Source organism: Thunnus albacares, chromosome 16 (assembly GCF_914725855.1).
Source record: "Thunnus albacares chromosome 16, fThuAlb1.1, whole genome shotgun sequence".
In the NCBI taxonomy this organism is placed as follows: Eukaryota; Metazoa; Chordata; class Actinopteri; order Scombriformes; family Scombridae; genus Thunnus; species Thunnus albacares.
The window spans coordinates 25067206-25094547 of record NC_058121.1 but is presented as its reverse complement, the minus strand read 5'-3'; the positions used below and the strand labels follow the sequence as shown (position 1 = coordinate 25094547).

Genomic DNA, 27342 nt, shown 5'->3' with positions numbered 1-27342 from the left:
AAAGCGCCCTCGTAAGCGAGATGAAAGGGAGACGACATCACAGTCCCGCCCACTCTGTTGTGATTGACAGGAGGTCGGCGGAAAGAAACAAAAGATGGAGAGTAAATGTAACGAATGACAAATATGGGGATTTACCACTTTGACGTTAACACCCACATGTCGGGTGAACAAAAGTCACTCTATAAGTAGGAGAAGCTCAAGTTTAACGTGCACCGGGGCTGAACAGTTAGTGAAATATGGTCAAGTCTTGCAGGAGCTGCAATTTTTTGATAAAGGTAAAATGTCTCACAACATACTTTTATAAATGAAGCATTGCTTGATACAAACCCCAGTAAAAAAAAACACATAATTTTTATATTTTTTCAGTGAAAATGAAACTCAAAGATTACCATTCAAACTAAAATAGTGACTCATATCACAATCCCAACATACAATAGCCCTAAACCACACTGCTGTGGTACTTAAACCACAATGTTTCTGTGTTTGTGTTCACCTCTCGCTGCTTGTTCCTCTCCACTTGTTGACTCTCGACGCCACGCTCGCCTGCCTCTGACACCAACACCTGCCTGCCTGGAAAATGCCCCCGAGGTTTGTTTGACTTGCCTCGGCCTACGCAGCGAGGCAGCGAGGCAGCAAGGCCATGTTTACTCTGTCTGCTCTTGCTTTTTCTTTTTTTTTTTTCCTCTTTTTCTTCTCTTTGAGCATGTCGGAGATAAGAGGAGGCACGTGCAGCCGTGATAGAGGGCAGAGTGGAGTAGGAGTAGGAGGAGGATGAGGAGGAGGAGGAGGAGGAGGAGGAGGTGGAAAGATGCCAGGTGAGGCAAGAGAAGCCTTTCAAATTAGTTTTGTGTCGTTTTGCGAACGATTCATTAGGTTCGTTCACAAGGATCCTGATTGAACAGATTTTGAGATTAAACGGTGACATACATGCGTGTGATTTAATTGACCACTTACATTTCTGCACCGCTGAAGAGACAAAAACATCAGATCTGTGCGGAGCGATGAGGAGACTGTGTAACATTCCCCAAACTAATACATGAAACAAACAGAAATGTCATATTTCCATGTTTTCTATGTTATGTTTCACTGTTTTCGGTTTGACGGCCGCTCTTTTTATGACGTCATCTCGTTGTGTCCACTTCCTCTGAGATGGTTTAATGGAAAAAAAGCACCAACAAGCTGTTTTGATTGAAACATAGCTACTGTTTCGGTTCACTCTCAGCGCTCTCATAGCATTGTTTTTGCCCGCAGCAGAGAAAAAACTCTAAAAACCCACCGTACACTACCTGCTCACCAATCAGACACAGTTGGTAAGTTGGTAGAGAGTGAAACCAGAGCTAAAAGAGAGTGAATACTGGACTTACATTCACCAGGTGGACAGAAACACAGAAACACGACTCCACATGAATGATAATGTTGCTCCGTAACTGCTGGATGTGGAAATAAACAACCGTTTGCCAACAAGTTCAACTATATATAAACTTAAAAAGGAGAACAATATGTCAATGCTGTTATTGAAGAGATAACCAGATGTGCTGAGAGTCTGTGTATCTTTCTACGGCTTCATTGACTCATCACTGAGATAAAGAGGAGTAAAACATTAAAGTGTTATTTATGCAAAACAGATCACGGATGGAACAGAGTATGGGGTTTTTTTTTTTCTGTAAACACATCATGTGTCTCCTCGTATGACAGACGCTCTGCTGTCGGTCGGTCTGTGCGTCCTCCTCGGATCTGCTGCTGTTCTGTGTTTCCTTCGACGTCGGACGGCTTGTTATCAGACATGAAAGCGACACGGTGTGATTCAATTTGTCCGGTTTAATCAGACATCCACTGCTCTCTAATGCTGTTAGCTCAGGACAGGGAGTAATGTTACACCCTGTGTGTGTGTATGTGTGTATGTGTGTGTGTGTGTGTTTACCTGCAGCGTGTCGATGTACATATGTGTTGAGGATATTTTTGAGCGATGGAAGTAAACAGGAGGCTTCAGTGTCTTAATGTTTATTGAAGTTACTTGATCGAGGAGAATCGTTAACAGCGAACATCCAAGTTGGTGTAACTCGGATGCCGTCTCTTCCCGTTCTGTCCTCTGAAAGTCTGAGTCTTTAGTCTTTAACCCGAGCAGATCAGCCCTACAATATGAATAATGAGTCTAATTGGTTCACTAGTTTCTAAACAAAGGACTCGTGACATCTGAAGTCACGTTGCACTGAGCCTTTGACACACTTTGGCTGGAGATGCTGATATACTCTTTATCAGAGAGGTTTCTGCTTTCACCAAAACATCACAGACAGCTGAAGTCTCGCGGAGAGATTAAGAATTACAGTTTTGACCCAATTTGACACTCAATTTGTAACCCCTAAATATGAAGGATTAACAGCCTAATCTGTTGACTTTAAAGCTCCTATTTTTGTCTTTTATTGATACTCGGATGAAAAAGTTAATAAATCAAGTAAGTTGTGTGTTAGTGTTCATTAAGACTACATTTCCCATCTGCCCCATCACCTCCAGAACATCCATGTATCATCTATCAATCATCCATTGATGCTAATATCCATCCATCCATCCATCCATGACACATGACCCATCTATCAAGCCATTTATCCATCCATCATCCATTAATTCATTCATTCAACCAACCAACGTTCTAACCATCCATCCATTCATCCATCCATTCATCTGTCCAACATACCTCCATCCATCATCCACAAATCTATACATCCATTCATCCGTCCATCTATCCTTCCATTCATCCATCCATAACCCACTGATTCATTCATTTAGCCTCATCTTCATTCATCCAAAGCTCCGTAAAGTCGAGGGGAGCTGCTGAGTCGCTGTAGGTTCGTCACTACGAGCCACGACCAACACATTACTCACTGACAGCTCAGTGTTATTATAAAAAATATTGATTTTGGCCACTTTAAACACTGTATACAGTCTGTGACATTATATAACGTGGAAGCAGGAAGTTATTTGTATAAATTTGACTCTACTTATAGGTAAATTCAAGGGAAACATGAGAGTTTAAAGGTTTCAAGACATGTCTGACGCTGTAAAGTTTGAGTTTTAATGAGTGAATGTTAAAAATACAACAAACAATCAGCAGACACAGACATGATAACCTATATTCTTAAATAACAGGAACTATTTTCATATTCAGTTTCAGACGTACAGTTTAAGTCCTGCGGCAGATCTGACAGCTGCTGCTTTCTGTTCAGACTCTGTTGTCTTTATTTCTCTGGAAACGCTGCTGTGGTGCTCCATTATAGAGACCATGTGTGTGTGTGTGTGTGTGTGTGTGTGTGTGCTTGTGTGCCTGTATGTGTGTGTGTGTTTGTTACTGTAATGTGTGTGTTATCTGTAGCTCTTATCTGCAGTCTGCTCCCCAGCTGGCTTACACCTGTCAGAGCCAAACAAGGAGGGAGGCACAGACTGATGGCCTGTGTGTGTGTGTGTGTGTGTGTGTGTGTGTGTGTGTGTGTGTGTGGTAAAAGGGAGAAAGAAAGACAAAGTGTGTGTGTGTGTGTGTGTGATGGAGGGGTTAAAATGAGGTGAGACAAAAGGTTTCCATCCAGATATTCAAATGAAAATTCTCAGCAATTTCCCCTAAATTTTGGCAAATTCTTGAATTTCATAACTGTTTAAAATCTTAAAAACGATCCAAACTTTTGTTCATTTCTGTCGACACGCAGCTCTTACGGAGGCTGGAGTGCTGCCGGTGTTTTAGAAAAAGCCGAACAAGAGAAAGAAAAGAAAGGAAACTGCAGGAATGTCTTTCACATGCAGAAATGTTTTGTGCGCATTGACCTGCTGGTGACCTCTGACCCGACCTCTGACCTCTGTTATACACTGTACACACCGCTCGCTCTACGGGAGTTTTCCGAACCTGCGCTGATTGATCTCTGTTGCTTGGCTTTCCGCAGATCTGAACACAGCGATTTCTTCCTTCGCTCGCTCCCCGCCCCAGCCGGACACACCCGACCAATCAGAGGAGAGAACGCTCTCACCTGGCGTTCACTGGTGCATTTTTGGTTCACTTGAAGGTTTTTTCGGGGTGAAATGAAACTGAATCAAGTCTATAAAGTCATGCACTGATTCAGATCAGAGCTGTGACTCTAACAGTCAAATACCTTGTTTACACCTGACATTAAAATGTGATCTGTATCTGAATATGTAAATGCAAAAAAAAAACATGTTAAAACAGGTATAAATACACTCAGAACACAGCGATCGGATCAGCCAGACCACATCTGGAGGCTCACAGTGTGATCAGATCTCAGCCAGCTGTAAATGACATCTGTACAGCTTGACCACATTCATGAAGAAGGTTAAAGGTCATCTAGCTCCGTCTTTTCCCGCCAGCTAAAACAAGTCCTGCAAAAACTACAAGTAGCAGCAGCAGCAGCAGCAGCAGCAGCTAGAAGTCTTCCCTCGCAAAACATGATTCAGAAACGAATGACGTCCGTTTGCGGCAGCCGTTTCTTGACCTGGGATGCTCCATGTTTGTTGAGTCCGGCCAACTCCACCTGGCTAATTTGCATATTGAGATCTGATCACAATGCAGGTACAACTGGGAAAACAAGATCAGATTTTAATAGCAGGTGTAAATGCAAAGAGCCATTGACGTCATTATCTAGATCATGTATCCAGATACAGATCACATGTTAACAGCAGTTGTTAAATGGGGTTGAAGAGTGATTTCTACTCAGATTGTTGCAGTCGAATGACTTTTAGAGGCCTGAAGAGATCAAGTTGTAAATGTTTCTCACACAAGAGAAGCAACAACTGGTCTGAAAAGTAAACTTTGTGCGGGGAAACAGGCCTGAAGTAGGAAAAGTGTCCAAAATCCAGAGAATATTTGTAGAAAAATAAAATTTAAAATAATTTTCTGTGACAGCAACATGTTTCTTTATTCATCTCTGGACTCCATGGTGGGTCCCGACCACTAGGTTGGAAACCATTGCTCTACTGGTATCTTTGATCACAGAAACCTGCTTTTTCCTGTTGACATTTTCTTCAATTAAATATATATTTTTTTATTTTAAACCCACCTGGAGCGGCTGGATGTGATGTCATCCATGCAAATAACTTCACATGTAGCTGCTTTCAAGGTGATTCAGTGATTTTTACGGGAATTTGGTGGATTTCATGACCCGAGGAGAAGTTTACATTCAACACACCCTGCACATGTTGAGGTTTTTAAGGCTGATTCTGACATTTATAGACTAAATATTTTAAAATCGGACAGTTTTAGGCCAAAAAAAAAAAAAAAAAAATTACACTAATAAAAATAGTGTTTCAGTGTTTCTAAAATCCTGGCTACAAGTCTGGATATTTATAATAATACAATTTATTTATAGAGTGCATTTCAAGATACTCAAAGAAGCTTTACACAACATTAAAAAGATCCTAAACTACAAAAAACACAAAAAACACCAAATTGAAGTTGATCTTGGGTTTGAATCCGTCTGTATGTATATTTGTAGTGTTTGTGTTTCCTGGAAGCAAATAAAAGCAGCAAAAAAAAAAACATGTTTCTCAGTTTGGTTTTTATTGTTTTTGGACATTTAGCAAATTACTGCAGAAACATCCAAAGCAGTATATGAGCTAACGGTTACAAAGAAACCAGAACAGAAAAAAACATAAATTAAAAATCATGATTGCATTCAGTTATAAATGGAGAGCGGCTGATAAAAACTCATTGATTGCTATAAATGTCACTCGAACGCACCGTCCTCACAGCGCTTTCTTTTTTTTTTTTCTTCTTTTTTTTTGATATATTAAGTTAAAGAAATAAAAACAATTTGGCTACGTCATGAAAAAAAACACAGCAACAGATCACAGGTTTGACCACACAGAGCAATAATTTACACAAATAATTTAATAAATACATAAATAAATAGCAAAAAAAAAAACAACAAAAAAAGCAGTTAGATATACTGTATAGTGGTAATACAGAAGGCTTTGTAAAAAATAATAATCATAGGATACCCAGCCAGTGATAAATAAGTGATCAACAAACAATCAGATCAGTTCAGTTTAAGGCAGTTTTACAGCAGGAGTTTCTAATCCGAAGGCATTACTGGCTACACTAGTTTTTACTCTTTTTTGTTTTCAGGCAACAGCTACTGATCCACAGATCCACAAGCTATGTTAAAGCTAATCAGAGTGATGAGATAAGGTCTTCTCAGGCCTGTGAATTCTGGTTTTTCGGCTACAGGTCGTCCCCTCTCTTAGGTCTAGAAGCTAATAGCACTTGTGCAGAGATGCTAGAAAAATAAATCAACAGTCTAACGTTTTTTTTTTATTTTAAGAAATGTTTGAAACAGTGATGTAAAAGATCCTTTAAGGAGGGAGGAGGAGGAGGAGGAGGAGGAGGGGGTTGTTAGATAGGCCGGGAGGGGGGGGTTCAAACACACACCCAGAACCTGCTGAAGTGTCCTCGAGCAAGGCACTGAATCCCTGCCAGCTGCAGGTGAGCGGCTGACCTCTGACCTCTTAATATGGGTATAATATGGGTGCTGAAAGAAGTGTACATCATCATCATGTAGTAGGTAGGAGTTACACTGCAAGAAATATCCTTTAATTTCCTGTTTTACCTCAGTTATTGTCAAAATGTGCCAGAATTTATGATTATTATGTGATTTGTGCTTTTTTCTTGAATTGATATCCCAAAAAATAAGACAAAAATAGGCAAATCACTCCAGCAGTTTTGAGGAAAATTATCACAGTTTTAAAAATTTTGCACCAAATAATTGAAACAAGTCAAACAGTTACAGTGCCATAGGCCTATATTTTCACTTGATTTTTTAAAAAAGTCAGATTTTAGGCGCTCAAACGTTTAAAAATAAACCTTTTAAGGCGGATATTTTTGCAGTGCATCCTAACATCCACTCAGAAAACACGTCTGGACTGTGTATCTTGTTGTCTGACAGTGTGAAGGCAGCCTAAAGTCCCGGATCAGCAGGCGGGGCGGAGCGGCATCTGCAGCAGGATCACCTGCCGGTTCTCGGACGGGTGGCATTTGTTGATGTGCCTCGTGAGTCCCGGAGAGCTGTAGAAGATGGCGGGGCAGTATTTGCACGGGTAGACCTGCGAGGAGTGCAGCAGGCGGATGTGCCGCTCCTGGCTGTCCCTGTTGGAAAAGTTCTCCCCGCAGACCGGACACAGGTGGCAGGTGGAGGAGCTCAGGTTGAGCGGCGCCGCGCTCTGCTCGCAGGCCGGCGCGTCCTCCTCCTCCGCCGGTTTCGGGGAGCCGTGTTGTGACGCCAGGTGCTTCCGCAGGTACGCTTGGCGCTTAAACTTTTTCCCACAGTGATTACAATCATACAGCCCTTCCTCTGAGCCCGACTCGGACGGTCCTGGGCTGGGTGTGTCTCTGTCACTAGAATCCTTCGCTTCATCCGGAGCAGCCTTCCCGGACGCGGCAGCTTTGTCGCTCTCCAAATTTTGCGCACCGGAGGCTCCGCTCTGCGGCTTGGGTTTGTGCCACCGCCGGTGCGAAGCGAGGTTAGCCGGGCAGCTGAACACCTTGTCACACTCGGGACACCTGTACTCAACCCGGACTATTCTGGAGCACTTGTGCTGCGCCAGAGCGAACGGGTCTGCGTACGCCTCCCGGCACAGCTGGCACACGAACTCGCCCAGCGGGTTGTTGTCACCTCCGGCCGTCTGCGGTCTGGGAGGCTTCTGGTCCACCGGCGCTTCTTTAATTTTGAGCCCGAGGACCGGAGATGTGGTGACATCATCCTCAAAGTGCAGTTTCCGGATAGCTTTGGTTTTCTTGGACGGCGGTTTGCTTTTGCGCTCGGTGTCGCTGGAGGGTCGCTTGGCTCCGGGGTTAGGGAGCGTCGCGGTGGATGTGGCGCTGGTGTCGGTGCGGCTGCTGTTGCTGGAGACGGTTTTCAGATCCACCGGAGCGAAGAGGTGGTCTAGAGCCGTTAGTGCTGCTGGTGTTGGGAAAGACTCCGCAGAAACCGGTGAGCCGAGGTTGAAGCGTCTCTCAAAGTAGGAGCGGTCGTGGTCCTGGCTGACGGGCCGGGTGGGGCTGTAGAGCGCCTGGTACACCGCCTCCGGGTTCCCGAACTGGACCGGTTTAGCGTTCTGCTCCGGTGCTGCAGCTGCCTCCCCGCAGGTGGGCGTCGGCGTATGTGCGCGCACCGGGAAGGAGGCGAGAGCTGCGGAAGAGGACGGCAGCAGCGCATCAGCCGCTGTTTGCTCAGCTTCCTCCTCATCGGAGCGAACCCGGTAGGACACCGGGTTGGGTTTCTTGTTCCTTTTCACTAAAAATCCTCTCGGCATGTTCGCGCTGTTCGGAGAGCTGAAGGCACTTTGGACGCTGCTGCGGGGAGAAGAAATCCACTTTCAGCCGCTCGCGGATAGAAACATCTGATGCGTCTTTTTGTGTTGTTTCCTCCTGCTATTGATCCTCTGTTCTCCTCCCGAGGTGCTTTCACCACAACATAGCTGCACTCTTTTTAAGGCGACATGATGACATTGTTTCCGTCCCCCCCTTGTTGCCTCATCCCTGACCAATCAGAAGGAGCCGAAGTCCCCTGTGGATTTGGGGAGTGGGTGTGGGAGGATGGAGAGGCTGATGGAGGAGAGGAGAAGGGAGGGAGGGGGGGGGGGGGGGGGGGTGATGGAGGGAGGATTTGCAGATTGCAAAGCAGATGTACCTGAGGGTTTTATTGTATTTCACCCCCCCCTCTACACACACACACACACACACACACACACACTCCTCCTCCTCCTCCTCGTCTCGACCCGGGCACACGCCAGGAGCCTCCTGCTTTTACGGTCTGATGAGTTTGTATAGAAATCTACACGTGCCTCGGCTTTATGTGTCTCCTTTGGGTGGGGGCTCTGATTTGTCCAAAAAAAAAAAAAAAAGGGGAGACATCCTTCCAGTATAACGGCGTCAAGTCGAGGTGATAACAAATAACAACAATAAAGAATCGCAGGCTGTAAATGAAACTCCGGTGAGGAAAAACGCAGGAGAACTTTTAGAGATTTAAAATTCCAGTTTAGAAGCAAATTTCAGAAATGAGATAAAAGTGAAAATAAAGTCCAGAAAAAACAACTGCAACAAGCGCTCCAAACCTAAATAAAAACTCACTCTGAAGACCTTGTTTCACATGAAATCATTTAAGATATTCAAACACTTTCCAGGACAATTAAACATCCCCCAAAACTGGCTTGCAGAGCGGTTTTACGCACAGAATAATGAGGTTAAATACAGCCTGCTGCATTACACAAATAGACAAACAGCGAAGAAATAAACATTTCAAACCACCACGGCCCTGCAGCATGTGTGCTGGCGTGACAGTTAACTCCGGACATATGAATCCGTCATTTTAGGCATACATAATTAATAGCGAGAGGAGGGTTTCCTGCTTTGCATCACAATGGCTGCGCTTGTGCAAGCTGTAGACCCGCCGTGATTGAAAAGGAAATTGCACAGTAGAGAAGAGGGGCAAAAAAAAAAAAAAAAAAAAAAAAAAAAGGGAGAAGAAGAAGCGGGGGCCCTCAAAAGCAATCTGGCCCCTAGATACCGTCGGCGCGTGCTGTGCGTAATCACTGCGCTCTTTCTGTGTCTCCAAATGGGGCAAACCGAGATTATCTGCGAGTTAAAACACATCAAACCCAATTCCTGCTGGTCAGACCTGACCCGGTCAGTCGGATATGAGACACCGTGAGGGATGACGGGATGTCACATGTGAGGAGACATATGAAATGTTTAAATTAAGAGGAGATGTGGAGGTTAAAGGTGTTTGAGAAGCAGCAGGTTTTAGTTGATGTCTCCTTGAGCTCAGGATCAGATTGATCATTTGGTCACATTTCTGACTGAAAGCTGAATATGACCCATCATGATCTCATCATAACTGCCTAAAAATATTTGTTTTCATTTTTTTCATAAATTAGTGTTTTAAAATGTTGCGTAATCTGAACTAAAATCAGTTTATACTCCAAAAAAATCTCCACTTTATCAACTAATTTGTGGATTTTTATCATAAAACAACTGAAAATCTGCCTGTTAGCTGAGATTATTCCAAACCTGTTTCCAATATGAATCAACTTGCTTCAAGACTTTTCTCAAATCAAGTGTCTTTTTTTTATTGATTCTGCTGCAGCAACCTGCTTTAATCTGTCTGGTTTTAAGATGCTGACACCTGAAACAAGTTGATCTCTAGTGGAACCAGGTTGGAAAAAAAAAGTCATTGTATTAGAAGATTATGTTAATTATTTTGGGAAAGTTGTAGGAATTAATGATACACAGAAATGACTTTGTTTTTGCAGTAGAACAGTTTTGTTTTACATTTGGTTTCAAAAAATACATCTATAACTGAAAGGTTTTATTACATTTTATGCTGCAACAACCGGTAAAACATAAAATAAACTAATTCAGCAACATCATGTGATGTGATGTGATGTTATAATGAACCACAAAGGTCCTTGCAAGGATACGAGTCTCTGTGTAGAATATTATATAAATACTGTAATACAACAGAAAATTAAAAATCATTAAATGCCATAAAAACTATATTCTTAATAGTGATGTTATTGTAAAAAGCAGCACTTTTAGAATATAAGAACTGAGGTTATTAGTTATTAGAATGTCATTAAGTGCAGTAAAGTCGCCATTAAAGTCATAAATACTGTGTAGTATTTAGTACTACAGAGAAAATGATGTCATAGAAATATCATATATATAAAAATATAAAGTAGTTTAAATTGAAATACGTCAAAAGTTTCTGTAACTGCAGATTGTAAGACAGTCTGTTGGTTCGCTTGTTTTCTTAGGTAATTATACTTCAAACATGGCTGATCATATACGAATCCTAAAATATGTGACTTTATATTTTGACACCAGCAGTTGGTGTGTTGTTTGTAGATGCGGACATATGCTGTGGTGTGCGGTTATTTTCCATGACAGGCTTCAGCTAAGCCTCATTAGCATACAGCTGTAGAGTGACACCCTCCTCCTCCTCCTCCTCCTCCTCCTCCCTCCTTCTCCTCCAAAAAGCCACACATCCACTTTCATCTACAGCCACTATACAGCCGCCTGATTGGTCACGCTGCTGCAGAGTCACTGAGGGGAGAGTTACAGTTGGCACATTGTAGTCGTCTGCACAGAAACGTTAAAGAATGTCAGAAATACTAATTTTTACTTGTATTAAAGAATTCACTATACACTCCTTACTCCTTACTATAAGTAAGGAGTAATTAGGCAGCCTCCACACATCAAATAACATCAAATAAAGGATTTTTCAATGATTAAAAAGCAAATTAATTTGATTTTTAAAGGAGTAAAATGTTCTGTAAATGTCTGTACAAGTTTTGACTGTTATTGTGGGAGAAGTGGGGCTTAAATTCTGGAAAAGTCTCTTAATTTCATCAAATTAAAGAACTTTTCTGTGTTTTAATTTATTGGAAATCCCTTAAAATGTTCCAGTTAACAGGGAACATAATACAAAGTGCTACTTTTAAGATCTGATATTCATTTGCAATGTTTACTGAACATTTTGCAGATGTTAATATTAGTTACATAAGTGTTTCCACTCATTTAACACGAATAACATCTTTTCAGTTATTGAAAAGTCCTTCAAAATTCAATATGTATTTGAGTAAATTACAGGACTTTTCTGATTTAAAGAACAAAATTAAAGTGACTTGTCTTCAAGAAATAGTTAAACTTTTACTCTCTTGAGAGCGAGATGAGAAGCTCAACGTGTGGTTAGCATATTTTAGCTAGCTAGCTTTTAGTCTGGCCCTTTCTAAAGTTTAAAACAAGTCCTCCAAATTAAACAACCAAATCAACACATCCTCATAATTAAACGACAGTATAGGTCTAAAATTCAGCCGGCAAAACACGACCTGTAGCAGCCATGCTATATAGGAGCGTAATATACAAGCAGCAACCTCTGGGGCTGAAAAATGAAGCCAGCATGGAAGTGTCAAAAACTGCAGTTCCTAGAATGACCACTTGAGGCTCCACAATCGAGTCCATGGACCCTCATGTTAAAATGTCCAACTTTACAGCAGTAATAAACATTTTCACAGCCTGGTGCAAAAAAAGGTTTTGGTCTCTATAGCTAATCTCCCCGTTCATGACAACTGTACAGGGATGGATTTTTACATAATTCACCCGTTTAAATGTTATTAAGGCTTAAAGTTATGCATAATTAAGGGTGTGGCTGCTTTGAGTGACAGGTCGCTACCACGGCGACTACGTTGGTTAGGTAACGTAAGCATGGTGTAACCCCATATTTCCAGCATATAGCCGTAGCCGTTGTTACTTCACAGTGTGTTTTCAGTTCATGAACGTTAATTGTAACATTTTGGTTGTACTAAAAGATCCTCTGAAGAGTCAGATGTTCAATTTTTTCCAGTAAGTACATTTTGTATTGATGGTTTTAAGCCTGTTTTTCGCTAGCAATGTTAGCATATTGACATCGTCTGAACTGGGTCACTTTGCAGGGTCATAAGTACTACGGCTGCTAGATTGCGTAAACGTAGGGTTGTTTTTGCTGGCCTTACTTTTAAACCTATATTGTTGTTTTTCTTGTTAACCAAATACATTGTTTGACTAAAGTCACTTAATGTGATGTTAAATTACACAGTTTAAGACTTTTATTAAGGAACAAACTAAAGCCACTTTTCAAATCAAGGGCCTTTTCAAAAACTTAATTAGAAACACAATTTAACTACAGGGGGGATTCAGTGACCCAATAAGCTGAGACAAGGTTGAGATGGTTAGAAAGAATCGTCGTTTTATAAGGTGGAGAGATATTCTGATGTTCCACTGATAAATTGTGGTGCTGAATATGGACGATACTTTTGAGAGTAATCAGCTGAAACTTTTCAAAGACTCACTTTCCTAAATTCCACAACTGTTCAAAGTTTTCTTTCCTGCTGGATTACTTCAGATGTCACCAAGGTACATTTACACAGGTGTTGTTTATATCATGATGCAATGATTTTCAATTTTCAAATGTCTCTTTTTACTTTGCTGAATCATATCAAGAAAGACCAAAACAGAAACCAATTCAACGCTCATCTTAGGTTTACTAAAACTGATTTTAAATGCTGGAATTTGGAAAAGTTTGAAAACACACATCAGCATTTCCTCACAATTTTAATGACACTATGTTTAAATAAAAACTTTCTGATGTCACTTGTGATGTCACAGCTGACCCGGGTAGGCGAACATGGGCAGCAGATTACGGTTGTAGGTCAGATATTTCACAGCGCTGCTCCTCACAGCTGCTCGACTCTCTTCCTGTAACTCGTCCTGATGGAGGACGTTTGGCTCCTCGCCGTCCTCCGACATCACCTGATGCCTCGACTCATCGTCCTGCAGAGACGCAGAGATTAAAACACGATCTGCGACGACCTGAGTGACTTTTCCAGTGACGGATTATATGCTGAACTGCACTTTGTCTCTACTTTAGTGGGTTGAAAATAATCATTCTTATGTGCTGTTTTCACCTGTTTCCTCCTACTTATCAAGGAAGTCCTGGAATTTTATATGTTGTTTAGTATTTTATATACATGTTTCAAATTTCCCAGTGTGCAAGCTAAAGAAAAAAAAGCTCAGATTCAGAACAAACTAAATCTGGTTGATCTACAGGATGAAAATGAAACCTCGAACCTTCAGGTGAGTTGAGGTGATCTGCTGAAGCTCCTGCTCAAAGTCGGAAAATCTGTCGTGATAAACGGCCAAACACCAGCTCTGCCTGAGGAAACTGCAGCACAACCACACACATTAACACACACACACACAGATGATGTTTGTACATGTCTTCAGTGGTCTGACAGCCTGTATTAGAGTCAACCATAATTACGTTATGTGTGAGACTGTATGATATCAGTTTGAAGCTGTCAGATTGTGTGATGGATGTGTGGTCAATCGTAGCGCTATGATGTAAATAGAAAAAAGTACATCACACAAACTCCTTTTTTGTTTCTGCTCCATGGTTTCACAGCAGTCAGATGTTTAGAAACTGGTCCTAAATTTCTGACACTTGTCAGATTTGCTGCCTGCTGTCTTTGGTCAGCACCATTTTGGACTGACAACCAAAGATTCAACCACTTCTTTGTCTCACTACTGACAACTTTTGTCTTAGACAGTGTTAAGCAGTTTTTAGTCTTTCATACCAAAAAGCAACAATTCAGTGTTTCCTCTGTTGACTTTTCCTCTGAAACACCAAGTGACACTAAAACTCTACAGTAAATGAAGACATTTATTCACAATGAAGTGAACTCTGAGATAAAATCCTTTAAAAGGAAAATTAATTGACACAAAAACATTATTAAACAATTCAATTAAGACAAATGTCCAAAGAAAATCTAATTTCTGACAAATGAAAACAAACTAAACCATCTCCACGACAACTGAGGAAGAGATGTAGCCGATAGCTTCACTGACCCTGATGAAGGCCACGAGCCACGAGTTGATCCTCATGCTACACTCGTTTCTGGAGGTTTGACGCTTTTAAACATCACAAACACCAAGTGAGTGAACCCTGTGTCAAGTCACTATTGACAGTTTCTATGGAGCATTGAGCCTCACAGAGAGTCGTGTTTTATTAGTTCAGGTTTTGAGATATTTGACAAAACAGAACATTTAAAATATTTTCAGGAGCGGCGTGCCTGACAACCCACAGACCTCAGTGTCAAGAGTTTTCATAGAGAATATTTCTTCAGTAGAAACTAATCCCACTGAAACTGTTGACAGTGAGGTCTGTGGATTATCCAGACTAACGTGGACACCTTCTCTGGAAAGATAGGCTACTTTTTCATCTTTAAATACACATTTTTAGCAAGCTGTGAGCACTGCAAACTAAATTTCACTCACAGTTATTGTATCTGGGATGGAGGCAGAAATCTAAGGCACAGATATCTCAAATAAAACGATCTGCATCTGCAGGTAATCTTTGTGATTTTGAGAAATGACCCTTTAAATAAAATCTTGTGAACCCTTGAAGGAACCAAACACTCTAACCGTGTTGGCTGAATAACCCCCAGCCGCCGCTCGGTCAATCAATTATTTTAACGGCTGCTGATGCCCCGTCAGCCTCCACAATGACTTTACGAGTCAGCTGACTGAGCGGCGTGACGAGGAATCGGTCTCTGCTGCAGGGAGGCTCCGGCTTTGTCTCGTCCAGGACCGGGCACAAAGACAGATTGGGGAGCTGCATAAACAGATTAGGAGGCGGAGGACAATAGCTGTCCATGTCTGGGGGTCATTTGTGTTGAAACCTCAGAAGCAGGTCACCCGCTGTTTGACAAACACACACACACACACACACACTTTGCAAAGTCACACCAGCAAACACACAGACAGCAGGAGAACAAAAGACACTAAAGGCCTAAATCCCGTCACTCCTCTCATGTTATTTTGACACGCGAGGTCATCAGTCATCAGACACAAGACGAGTCTCGCTACCTGCAGCTTTCTGAGACTCAAACTCGCTCCTTTCTATGCAGAATCTGCTTATGAAAACATTTTTTTAAAAAAAAGCTTGACCACCTGCTGTCTGTCACATTTTGGTACCGAAATCAGACAACTGCAACACAGCAACATGTATTCATGTGGGATGACTGGACAAAATAACAGAAACACTGTACAACAGGATGTGCAGAAAATATCAGTTTGGTGAAGCTTGTTTTGTTGTTTTGTTGACAACAAACTAAAACCAGGCATCGTGTGATTCGCCAAACCGCTCGTTTCTGCAGGTCTATTGTGCTGTAAGTCGTCTGTTGTGCTGTTTTGTTTACTTCGTGAGTCACTGAAGGTAATAAGGAACTTCAGAGAAAGATGATATTAAAGGAAAATGTCTCTTTGTACACTGTTATATGACTGTGCTTCTACTTCTGCTGTAGATTTAACAGCCTTCACAGAGGGAGAAATAAAAGTTTAGTTATGACAATTAAAGGATAATTACAGTTTCTCACAATTAATTTTTGCAGTTTTTTTTTCCATCTTTGCTATTGATAACAGGTTGTAAAACAAACCTCCAGGTTAAAATTATAACCCAAACTGTCTGTTGGAAGCAGCCGTCACAGTTTATAGACCCACTTCCTGCTTCAATTTTCAGAAAAGTGCTTAAAATTCAATGTAATATTATTATTACACGACTCGGCTAAAGGCTGAACGGGCAAGTTTTGGCTGTTTGATAGCCACATTCACTATTAGGCATACACGTTCCTGACATCATATTTGTGTCTCATCGCTCATACACATGAAGACAAGAAAACATCTTGTCAGAATCAGACTCGCAGGTTGTTCTCTCTCTATAAACAGCAGCTCACATGTCCCATTAGAATATCTGCAACCTTTTTGTTTGTTTGCTTGTTTGTCCTTAAATGTGAGATCATTTTAATTAGCGTATTTCATTGCGTTTACTGTTTATTTCAAGTTAAATATTTAAGTTAAATAAGTAAATCTGCACAGCACCAAGTGATTACGAATGAGCCCATAGTATTTAACTTAATGTTGATATAATAGGCTATAATATGATGTAATATAATAGAAAATTGTTATACAAAAATGCCACATTGTAGGTTCTGTGGCTCTAAAAGGACTAGAAAAGTTTAGACCCCACTGACCTACTGTACTGTTCCTGTTAAATAAGAGATTATTACAGACACTGCAGATGCAAGGTTTGTTTACAACCTGTCTGACTGTAATTAGTACTTCTGATCGTCTTATCTCTTACAACAATAGTCAGGCGCCAAAATGAACATTGAAACAGATTTTGCTCTCTGTAATCATTCCTCCTGTTCATACTGACCATTATTCCAAAGTTGAGGCTTCATCAGTCTGAGTTAGTCATATCAAGTGGATATCTGACACATTTACAGTCTTTTTAGCATCAGATTCCCTCTTTGTGTTTCCCTGTTGAGCTGCAGTGGAAGAATAGTAACAAAAAGAGCAACTTTGACACTAAAAAGATTGTAATGTTGAAAGATATCTACTTGATTTGACTCATTTGGACGACTGAAGCTTCATATTAGCTTCAGATAAACTTTTAAATACATTTCTGCACAGAAGGAGGACTGTGGATCTTGTGTAGTGCATTATGTATGTGTAGTTTTACCCTCTCAGTATGTTTATCTAGAGATTAGTGGTGCAGTAACAGTTTCTCCCCCACCTGTACAGATCTTGGATCAGGCCCTGGTGGTAGCGGGACAACAGCTGTCCCAGCAGCTGCTGGTGTTTCCCGTACAAACTCAGGTAATTAGAGACAGGGAGGGGCTTCAGGGACAGGCAGGTGAGCGTGTCCACCAGCTCGTTGCAGTCGAGATGTAAACTGAAGTAGTTCCCCGTCTCCACTCGTCCGGTCACGATGCCGCTGTCCTGTAACTTTATACGGATGAACAAAGGAGTTAGTGAGAGAACATGCTGGTCTGGTTTTCAGAATAATTTATTAATGTGACACTACGTCAGTGGCTGTTAAAGATGGATTAAAGGATAAGGCTATATATAGTTTGATGTTTAAAAAAGTCAGTAATTTCCTTAAACAGCTGGCCACTGTAGTTTTTAACAAACAAACAGGAGGATATAATGCATTTGTTGAGGACTATTCTCAGATGAACATGTCACCCAGTGCAGCAGTGTGGCTCATTGATGTGTTTTTAATAGTTTTTGTACAACAATGGAGGTCTAGAGCACAAAGAAATAAGATATATCAGGCTCTGGATACACACACAATACTTGGTAGTAGATCAGTTCATTATTGGTCTTTTCATGAGATTTGTTGACTATAAGAAAAAAAACAGAATATCATCAGACTTATCCTTCACATAATACCTTTCCAGTACCAGTGTTGGGTACTTTTATAATAAAAATATTATATGTACTTGTTTACTTTTCAACATATGGTATTAGGTTGATGAATTACACAAGTTTAATCATTTACCAGGTTTTTCCTCTCTGACATGAACTGCTCACTGAAGCAGCCAGTGAAAACTCAACTCATTTATTAAAGTGAAGTATTTGTACTTGGATACTATACTCCTTATGCTACTTTATATTTCTACTACCCTACATTTGCAGATTACAATTTTTGATACAGAATGTATAATTTGCATAAAATATGATGCATCAATATAGATTAAACTACCCAGCAGTAGTTAAAATGATGTTAAAATGAGTATTCAGATGAACAGTCAAATGTTCCTTTGGCAATATCTCTGTGATAATAACACAAGTAACATGTAACATAATATAAAACAAGTAAAACTTTAAATGCAGGACTTTGACTTGTAATAGAATATTTCTATATTGCAGTATTGCTGCTTTAAGGATCTGAATTCTTCTTCCATCACTGGGAGCAGCAGGTTTCTTCACAGTCTTCCTCTCTTTTATTATAAGCTACTAGTTGACTCTCTCTCTTCCTTGAATGCAGTTTTTCTCATATTATCATCATCATTATTCTCTTTGTCTGTGTTAATGAGGATTTTGAGGGGGGGGAGATGGTTGGTGCACCTATCATCTAACAAATGAGTCGACGCAACAGGAAAACGTTAGTAACCGTGGTCCTGCTAGTTGTTTCAGGGGGAGCAACAGAAAAGCAGATTACCATCCGGAGTTTAACAATGATTGCAATGATTGAAATGCACACTGTGACAACTCTGTTTCACTGTTTGCTGTTGTGTTAAATTGCACGTTTATCCAGTAATGGAAGAGTAGTCTGTAGTGCACGAGGAGGGTCGCACATTGACAATGATTTGAAAAGGCTTTGGGGGCCTTTTGTAAGTAATTTGGGGTTATAATGAATAAGAATCGTAACATAATTTCATATGTTTCATATCTAAACATCATAATAAATCTATAGCTGTGTGGGGCCTCTGTCAGTTGGGGGCCCCAGGCACTTCGCCCCTGGTCATGATTCCATGATGGTGTGCAGCATTAAAATGAGATGGAAGGAAGGACAACAGCTCCAATTAAAATCTGGCTCTATTTTTTTTTTCTCCTTGTTATATTTATTTATTCATCATCTTGAAATTAATTTGCTGTTGTGTGTAATGTTATTCATGAGTCATTTGTAAAGTCTCCTGTGTTTTTATTTGTTTAATTAAGTGTGATGTCCTGCTGGTATGAAAATAAATAAAAGTAAACCACTCTTGTGAAGCAGAGCAAATAAAACAAACACTGACCGAGATGTTGGGTAATAAAAACCTACGTGTTTAACAGGAGGACCTGTCAGGTCTGTAGTGAACGGTTTGGTAACGTGCAGGTAGTTGTATCCTCCAGGCAGCTTCCCACCTGAGGACAGAATGGAAAACACATGACATACTGTAGGTTAAGGTGGTTTATATACTTCATGTTGTAACATAAATCCATCAGTAAGTGAATAATGGCTGGATGGATGGATTTGCAGTTAGATAATTCAAAAATAGTGAAAACAGATGTTATTTGACTGGTCAGTCAATGATTTGCCAATTCACCAATTAGTCAGGCGACACAAAATGTATTGAAAACAATTGTTTACGTCATTCATTAAGAAAAAAATGCGAATTATTCTCTGGTTCCAGCTTTTCAAATGTGAGGATTTTCTTATTTTCTCCGTTTTATATCATTCCACATTGAATATTTTTGGGTTTTTGACAGTTGGTTGGACAAAACAAGCAGTCTGAAGACATCACTGTGTACTTTTTTTCGTGCGTTTTTCATTATTTTCTGATATTTTGTAGAATAAATGAATAATCCAAAAAATAGTTGTTAGCCGCAGCCACACTTGAGAATAATAAAAGACATGAACAATGCTACAGAAAATCTGAAAGCCTGAAAATATTGTTATTAAAAAGCCCAATCATGGGATCAACATCAATAAAAGATGTTTTTTATCAGAAGACAATATTGAAATAAGATTAGTTTCAGTGTGGAAACATGCACTCAAACCGATACTGGGACAAAAGAAGATACAACATAACATGCAATTCTCTGTTAGCATCCACCCACAGAGAGGAAAACAGAGCTGAGGCAATGAACTCAGATAGCAGGCGATGATATGACATCTCTGCTCTCCCTGAAAAGTTCATGTGTGTTTCATCTCTCTGAGAGGGGTGACACAGAGTGGCTGTTATGGTTATGTAACCTGTGGAGTGGCCTTGGTTAGTCTGTGAATACACGGCAGCAGAATACGGCATTGTTACACTCTGTTATGGTTTGAGTGTCCGTCACAATAACATGGGCAGTGGGTGGGCGGGTGAAAGATTGGAAAATGTTTTACTAAAGCATAATGAAAATATATTGGCAGTGCGCATTCTCTCAGATAAAAGCAGACGGACATTTTGACGGACAGGGAGAAGGACACAGAGAGGGGAGTATTGTGGTGATATGCTGATAGACCCTGAAAACATATGGAAACATGAGATCTGCTGATGGATGTGAAGGAATTTTGTGTTTGTGATAAACATACTTAACAATAAAAAAGGATGAAAAAAATTAAATTGGGAATATTTTCATCATCCCAAGAAGGAAACTTCCCAGTTAGCTCAGAGTGCAGAATTAACTGTTAGCTTCAGAGATCTGGTCAGAGTCCTGGATTTTATATATTTTATACTCACTCTGTTACTGTGTGTTTACAGGTGTCCAGAGTCTTTTGTCATACTGATTAAATCCTTTATTGTCTGTATACACCACAGTCCAGTGTCTAGTATATTATGAAGAAACAGCAGGATTTTGATTTTGAGAGTTAACATTACAAATATAACTAGAATGAGTGTGTCTGTCCTGTGCAGCAAGCAGCAGGAATTATATGCTAACATTACTGTATTGTTTTCATACTAATGTTACTTTATTGTTTTCATGCTAATGTTACTTTATTGTTTTCATGCTACTGTTACTTTATTGTTTTCATACTAATGTTACTTTATTGTTTTCATGCTAATGTTACTTTATTGTTTTCATGCTAATGTTACTTTATTGTTTTCATACTAATGTTACTTTATTGTTTTCATGCTAATGTTACTTTATTGTTTTCATGCTACTGTTACTTTATTGTTTTCGTGCTAATGTTACTTTATTGTTTTCGTGCTACTGTTACTTTATTGTTTTCGTGCTAATGTTACTTTATTGTTTTCATGCTACTGTTACTTTATTGTTTTCGTGCTAATGTTACTTTATTGTTTTCGTGCTAATGTTACTTTATTGTTTTCATGCTACTGTTACTTTATTGTTTTCGTGCTAATGTTACTTTATTTTTTATGCTAACGTTACTTTATTGTTTTCATGCTAATGTTACTTTATTGTTTTCATGCTACTGTTACTTTATTGTTTTCGTGCTAATGTTACTTTATTTTTTATGCTAACGTTACTTTATTGTTTTCATGCTAATGTTACTTTTTTATTTTTTATGCTAATGTTACTTTTTTGTTTTCACACTAACATTAACATGTGCTGCTGGTTGATGTTGTGGGATGCATTCAGTTAATTTCTCACTACCTGTAGAGCTAACTTTGTGGAATCTGTGTAAGCGTTATCACTGCTGCTAGCTGCCGTTTCTCGCTGTAATATGTGTCATATTAATTAGTTTATTAGTTAGCCAGAGACTGAGACGAAAATGTCCATATATAAGACATCTATTCTCTGTTATCATTACTGTAGTATCTGCCATAACAAAAAACATGATTTTTCAGAAACAAAGCTCAAATAATTGAAAGTGAGGATCATAACATAAACTCATTAAATTATCCTGTTTCCTGTTTTTAGGAACATTGAGGATATCATTAGAAGAGAACTTTCACATGGGAATTTACATTTGTAAAACTACTTTCAGAACCAACCAAATCATAGAAATTTAAATCTATGTGAATCTTTTTTTTATATTGTGGAATATGAATGTCAGCTGGTCTTCCAAATACAACATTAAATATATTTTCTTCCAAGACTGACTAAATCATGACTTGAAGTCAGACCTTGAATCTTAGCCTGTTTGTAAAGCGGTATAAGATGATCCATTTCAGGTGGAGATTCATCAGCAGGCTCTAGCGTCAGGTCGAAGAGGGGCAGCAACATGGCCGCCAGGTCCTGGCCCACCTCCTTGGAGTTGAAGTGGGCGTGTGACCACTCGTCTGTGTAGTAGCAGCGAGAGAATTTGGTGAGAGGCCCGGCACCGCAAATGGCTGGATCGCTGGTATGGAAAGCGGCCTTTATGACAAGTCTGCTATCAAAGACCAGGAAGGAGTTTATGATGCTCTTGAAGGCGTCGTAGTCGACTCCTTTATTGAAGAAGTTGATGAACACCTGAGAGGAGAAAAAAATATGTATGTTTTATTGTGATTTCATGATCAGATTTGGTGTAAAAGGTACAATGTGGGGAATTCTAAACATCAAGACCACATTTCAATTTTTCTGCTCGTCCCTCTGTAACTTCCCTGGTGTTTTGTCTAAGTAAGGCAGGGTTTCTCTTTGTGAAAGGAATAGTTTGGAAAATGTGCTTATTAGCTTTCTTGCCTTGCCAAGAATTCAATGACAAGATCGGCAACAGTTGTATCTGTCTGTTAAATGTGAAGCTACAGCCAGAAGATGGTTAGCTTAGCTGAGCATAAAGAGTGGAAACAGAGGGAAACAGCTACCCTGGCTCTGTCTGAAGGTTACAAATACACCTACCAGCATCACTCAAGCTCACTAATAAATATGTTAACTTGTTTGTTTAATCTGTGCAAAAATCCAAGTGTAAAAACGACAAGTTTGATTCCTGGAGTGTCATCACCGTGACATCGGCAGGCAACCAGTGGAGACTTTATGTACAGACTAAACAAAAAAATGCAATGTAGTAATTAGTCCAATTAAGCAAATGTGCACAATGCAGCACTTTCAGAGCCTGTTTAAAATTTTGACCAACCAGTTTCATCTTCAATTTTCATCAGTTGAAATTAAACTGAGGATGAAGCTGATTGTTCTCTTGAATGTTTGGACTGCTCATTCTTGACCTTAGAAACAGCAGCTGACAAAACAATTTCAATTCAAGGTCCACTTACTCATTGTTTGAGTGACTGATTTGGTTTATTTGAAGATTAAAAATACAAAAGGACTCTTCTGGTGCTTTCAAACTTTTCACATGGTCTTGATCACCAGATGCAGTTGCTCAGTTGTCATGGAACTGAATGTGTTAAGATTTTGCATGATTCAACTTTTAGCTTGGAATAACAAGACATGCTCAGAATCATGAAGACAGTGTGATACGGTCAAAAGCTCTAGAACAATCAATTAAGTGGACCTTGATTTGAGATTGTTTTGTCAACCGGATAGCTGGCATTTGTTTTGAAGAGCCAGAAGAAAGATGAGAATCTGAATCACAGCTTGAAAACAGTGAACATGCTCTTTGAGCAAACTGAAGCTCTGGTTAGACTGGTGAAGTAGGAATAAAGTGGTAGATTATTTGCAAGATTTAAGTTCACTGTGAAGTTTTCTTGTAAACAACAGTTATGTTTAAATTCAGCGTCTCTCTTGTGTATATCCTTGAGGCCTTACAAATATGATGAATGTATTTCCTTCCTCATAAAACATTTGCAATACAAATAACTTGGATATTTTGCAACCTGCATTGTCTCATGGTGCATACACGTACAAGGACAACAGGACCCCATCTACGGTATGTTTCTATTTTAGACTAAAATGGAAAAAAGCAGACTTCAATATCCTCTTCTGTCTAAAACAATGAATATGGGAAAAACACCAAAATTACTTTGTGCTTGACAAACACAGTCTGCTTCCAGGAGGGAAATTAACATCCAAACAACAGCGACAATCTGGTGAATTCAGCCTGTTCCTTGTGAGCTTTTCAGCTCTACCAGACACCTTGGCTGGTAACCCACTATTGTTTGGATATCATGTTCTTTTGTAAAAACTAATAACTGGCTGGATAAGCTGTTAAATCACCCAATGGATTTTGAAAGTCACCAGAAAATTTGACTTACTCCACACTGCAGATGGAGGGGCTCTGTGTCTGTGGTGAATGACACCGATGAGAGAGGGTCGGGGTGTTCGCCATTGTTCATCTGAGCCAGCAGGCAGTTATGGTGGACCTGGACTTTGGCCTTCTCCATGCTTGTCGTCACAGCCTTCTCCACTTCTGGGTCGCTGAAGCAGGAACTCCGGGGTTCGCATGGTGGAAGTACCAGATGGATACGAGATCCCTCGATGCCGAGACTGAGCAAAGTCTCCACGGTGGTGTAGACATCAATGCTGTTTCCATAGACGACGGCATTATCTGAAGAGACACGAGGAAGAGACAGTTAATATAGTGTTTTCAGGGTGATTTTTGTTAATTTTTGGGGTTAGGGGACTTACTTATATAGTTAGATTTGGCAAAAAAAGGCTCAGCTCTTTGACAACAATAATGCAGGCATGACTTAAGTGCTCTGGCTGAAAACTATGTTTCATAAATGTATTTTTTGAAGACAAACTAAGTTTACATTGAAGTTGGCTTTTCTCTGGCTGACTGGTTTGGAAAAGAAGCCTGTGAGGAAACCTTTCAGGAAAACAAAGAACTGTATACTTTTATTTGAATCATTGTTCCACATGTAGGAAAGAGCTGAATTTGTAATTACACCTGGTAGGCAGGTATTTACAGTAATACTCTCTAGGCCATCAATTCATCCCTGGAGTGTACTTGATTGAAAATAATTTAAATTTTAATGCTAATAGTGATCAGAACAACATGAGGAGTCTGCAGCCATGCTAGCAGCTCTGTGAGGCTGTACTTAAGCTAAAAGCAACATGCTCTCAATGAAAATTCTAACATGCTGATGCTAAGCAGGTTTAATGTGTACCATGTTCACCACCTTAGTTCAACATGATAACATTTGCTAATTAGCACTTAACACAATGTACAGCTGAGGCTTATGGGAATGTTATTAGTTTTGCAAGTATGGTCATAAACCAAAGTATTAGATTTTAAAAAAGACCTGATGATGACATTAAAGAAAAAGATTACCAAAGTTCTTACAATTCATCCTGAGAACAACATGAAAGTTTGTACCAAATTTCATGGCAATCCATCTAATAGTTGATGACATGTTTCTCCACAAACCACAAATGTAACCTCATAAGTCAGGGCATCACCGAAGTCATTATGATACATCATCTGGGAGCCATGACTGTCTGGACCAAATTTTGTCCCATTTTCATTGGATAAGAGAAAACTTTGACCTGCTGTTAGCACTAAAAGTCAGAGGGTCACCAAAGTCAGTAGGAGTCATCATCTGGGGACTATGAATATCTGTACCAAACAACAATCCATCCAATAATTGTTGAGATATTTCAGCCTGGACCAAAGTGGTGGACCATCCCTTGAGCCACATCGCTACTGTGGCTAAAAATCCCTATTAAGTAGATATTTTCCCCATTCAGTCCTGTTTTCACAAAAAAGTTCCATGCAATATCTAAAACTGATGGATGAGCCTCAACATTGGACATCCAATTAAAGTAACACCTCATAATTTTAAATGACACTGCTGAAATAGCAGCAACTGCTATTTATGTTTATGAATAACAAATGTAAACCAGTACTAGCTTTTAGACTTTGTTACGCACTAAAAAATAATATAGAAGCAAACTACACACTACAGTAATAACACTTGTGCTGAAAAAGAAGATCATTTTTTGATTCATTTTTTCAGTTTCAGCACTCCTGTCGTTACTTCTGATTGTAGACACAGTAGATGTTTATCTTAAAAAATTATTCCAAATACAAGATGCTCTACAATTTAGGGGGACTGAATGCTGACCACGAAGCACTGATTTCTAAAAGACGAGTGTATTTTGCAAAGGAACTCTTCATTTGCACTGCGGAGGCATGATACAAATGATTTCCCGTTTTCAATCCACGGTTTTCCTGTCAACAATAGTTTGTGCTCAGGTGTTCAAGACAGCCTTGGAAAAGGACAGCAAAAGCTACACGTTTCACAAGAGGCCCTCAGATTCCTGAACAATGAACCACAGATGCACCGAGAGAAATGAAAAAATAAACAATGTAAATCTGAACATCTGAATGAGTTCTTCCCAAGTAAATCCATAATTTGATGCACGCTCTTTAGAGTCCTCTTGACATTTTGCAGAACATACAAGTTTCTATACAATGAGTTGGACTATGTGGTCCTCATCTTTCACTGATAATGTTTCATTTAAAGGAACAATGCCTGGAGCAGCAGGGCCCATTTCAAAGGATCTTCCAGAGATAAACCAAGATTTAATAGGTGCATTCATTCATTTTTATGTTTTTGTGAGTGCTGGAGTTCATATAATAGTTACAAAACAGATCATTTTATGAATCTTAACTAGTGGGCTACAGGGTGTCCCTCATAAACAAATTCTTACAAACACCTTAATGTACTTAAATTATGTGAGAAAAAGAGTGTTGCCTCCGCAGTCATTGTTGGGTTGCAGGATAATGTCAAAGATGGGCATGAAGTAGTTGATTGCCTGCAAAATATTTGTTTCCCTAAAATAAAGTAGAAATTTTGCAAGCTGATCCCCAGGATCAAGATCAGGATCAGGATCAGGACATCCCTGGATCGGGCATCAGCTATATAAAGCACAATCGTTTTCCTTTAGCTGTTTGTACTTTAGAAAATATTAAAGGCAGGTTATTCAGCTGTCAAACATCTAAACTAATTTTAGTGTAGTCTCACTGTGGGCTATGTATTTACTGTAAGCTGTATTATGTAAGAAGAAAGAAAGAAAATAACAAATCATAGTTAAAATAAATACTGTATAGGACTCAAATGTATTGAATATTAAAGGGATTTAGGGGAAATATGTTAACAAGACGTTACAAAAATGAAGTGTTGTTCAAATCTTACTCAAAGTAGATACAGCTAATTTACTTTATATGTGGACAGTATCATGTTTTATCTTTTCAGAAAGATTGATGATGGAAAGCTTCTGTGTGAAAATACATTGTGGAATGGAAGCTAATGGAACCAAACCTAGCTGTGAAGAAGAGTGGGACTGTGGGTTTTCTAGACCAACAAAGATGAGTGTATTGGTGATTGTATTATCGTGTCTCCATTTCCCTTTTTACTGTCTATTTTTGATAAACTTTCATCACACAAAAAAGGCGACATTTACAATAACTACAGTACATTTTTATATTATGTTTTAAAACATGAAAATGGAAGAAATAAGCAATAAACATCAAAATAACCATATAGAAACGTGGTGACAGTTGGTTAAACAATGGAAAGATTTGTCACTGTAAACAGAGCTCAAAGAAATGCTGATATGTGTGAGCTCAGTCTGAGACAATTGAACAAAAGAGCCAAAAACACTAAAATTAGACTGTAAATTAAAAGCTACTGGCTTCTGTGGATGGGGGAAGC

General features: G+C 39.6%; 2 protein-coding genes across 2 annotated transcripts in view; both read right to left on the bottom strand.

Moving 5' to 3' along the window:
• Positions 1-5546: 5546 nt before the first annotated feature.
• Positions 5547-8607, bottom strand: insm1a (insulinoma-associated 1a). The gene has a single exon (XM_044376202.1). The coding sequence runs from the start codon at positions 8302-8304 to the stop codon at positions 6964-6966; it is 1341 nt and encodes a 446-aa protein (XP_044232137.1). The 5' UTR covers positions 8305-8607; the 3' UTR covers positions 5547-6963.
• A 4143-nt stretch (positions 8608-12750) lies between these two features.
• Positions 12751-27342, bottom strand: part of cfap61 (cilia and flagella associated protein 61) — a 43232-nt gene continuing 28640 nt past the window's right edge. The window contains exons 20-25 of the mRNA XM_044376668.1: positions 23938-24230; positions 21934-22261; positions 19197-19279; positions 17163-17374; positions 13658-13751; positions 12751-13360 (exon numbers count right to left, since the gene is read on the bottom strand). Of these exons, the coding sequence (XP_044232603.1) occupies positions 13190-13360; positions 13658-13751; positions 17163-17374; positions 19197-19279; positions 21934-22261; positions 23938-24230 (1181 nt within the window). The 3' untranslated portion in view covers positions 12751-13189. The remainder of the gene's footprint in view (positions 13361-13657; positions 13752-17162; positions 17375-19196; positions 19280-21933; positions 22262-23937; positions 24231-27342) is intronic.

Bases quoted from the DNA above. Each gene is read 5' to 3' on its own strand.
- insm1a (XM_044376202.1), bottom strand. From the start codon at position 8,304: ATGCCGAGAGGATTTTTAGTGAAAAGGAACAAGAAACCCAACCCGGTG.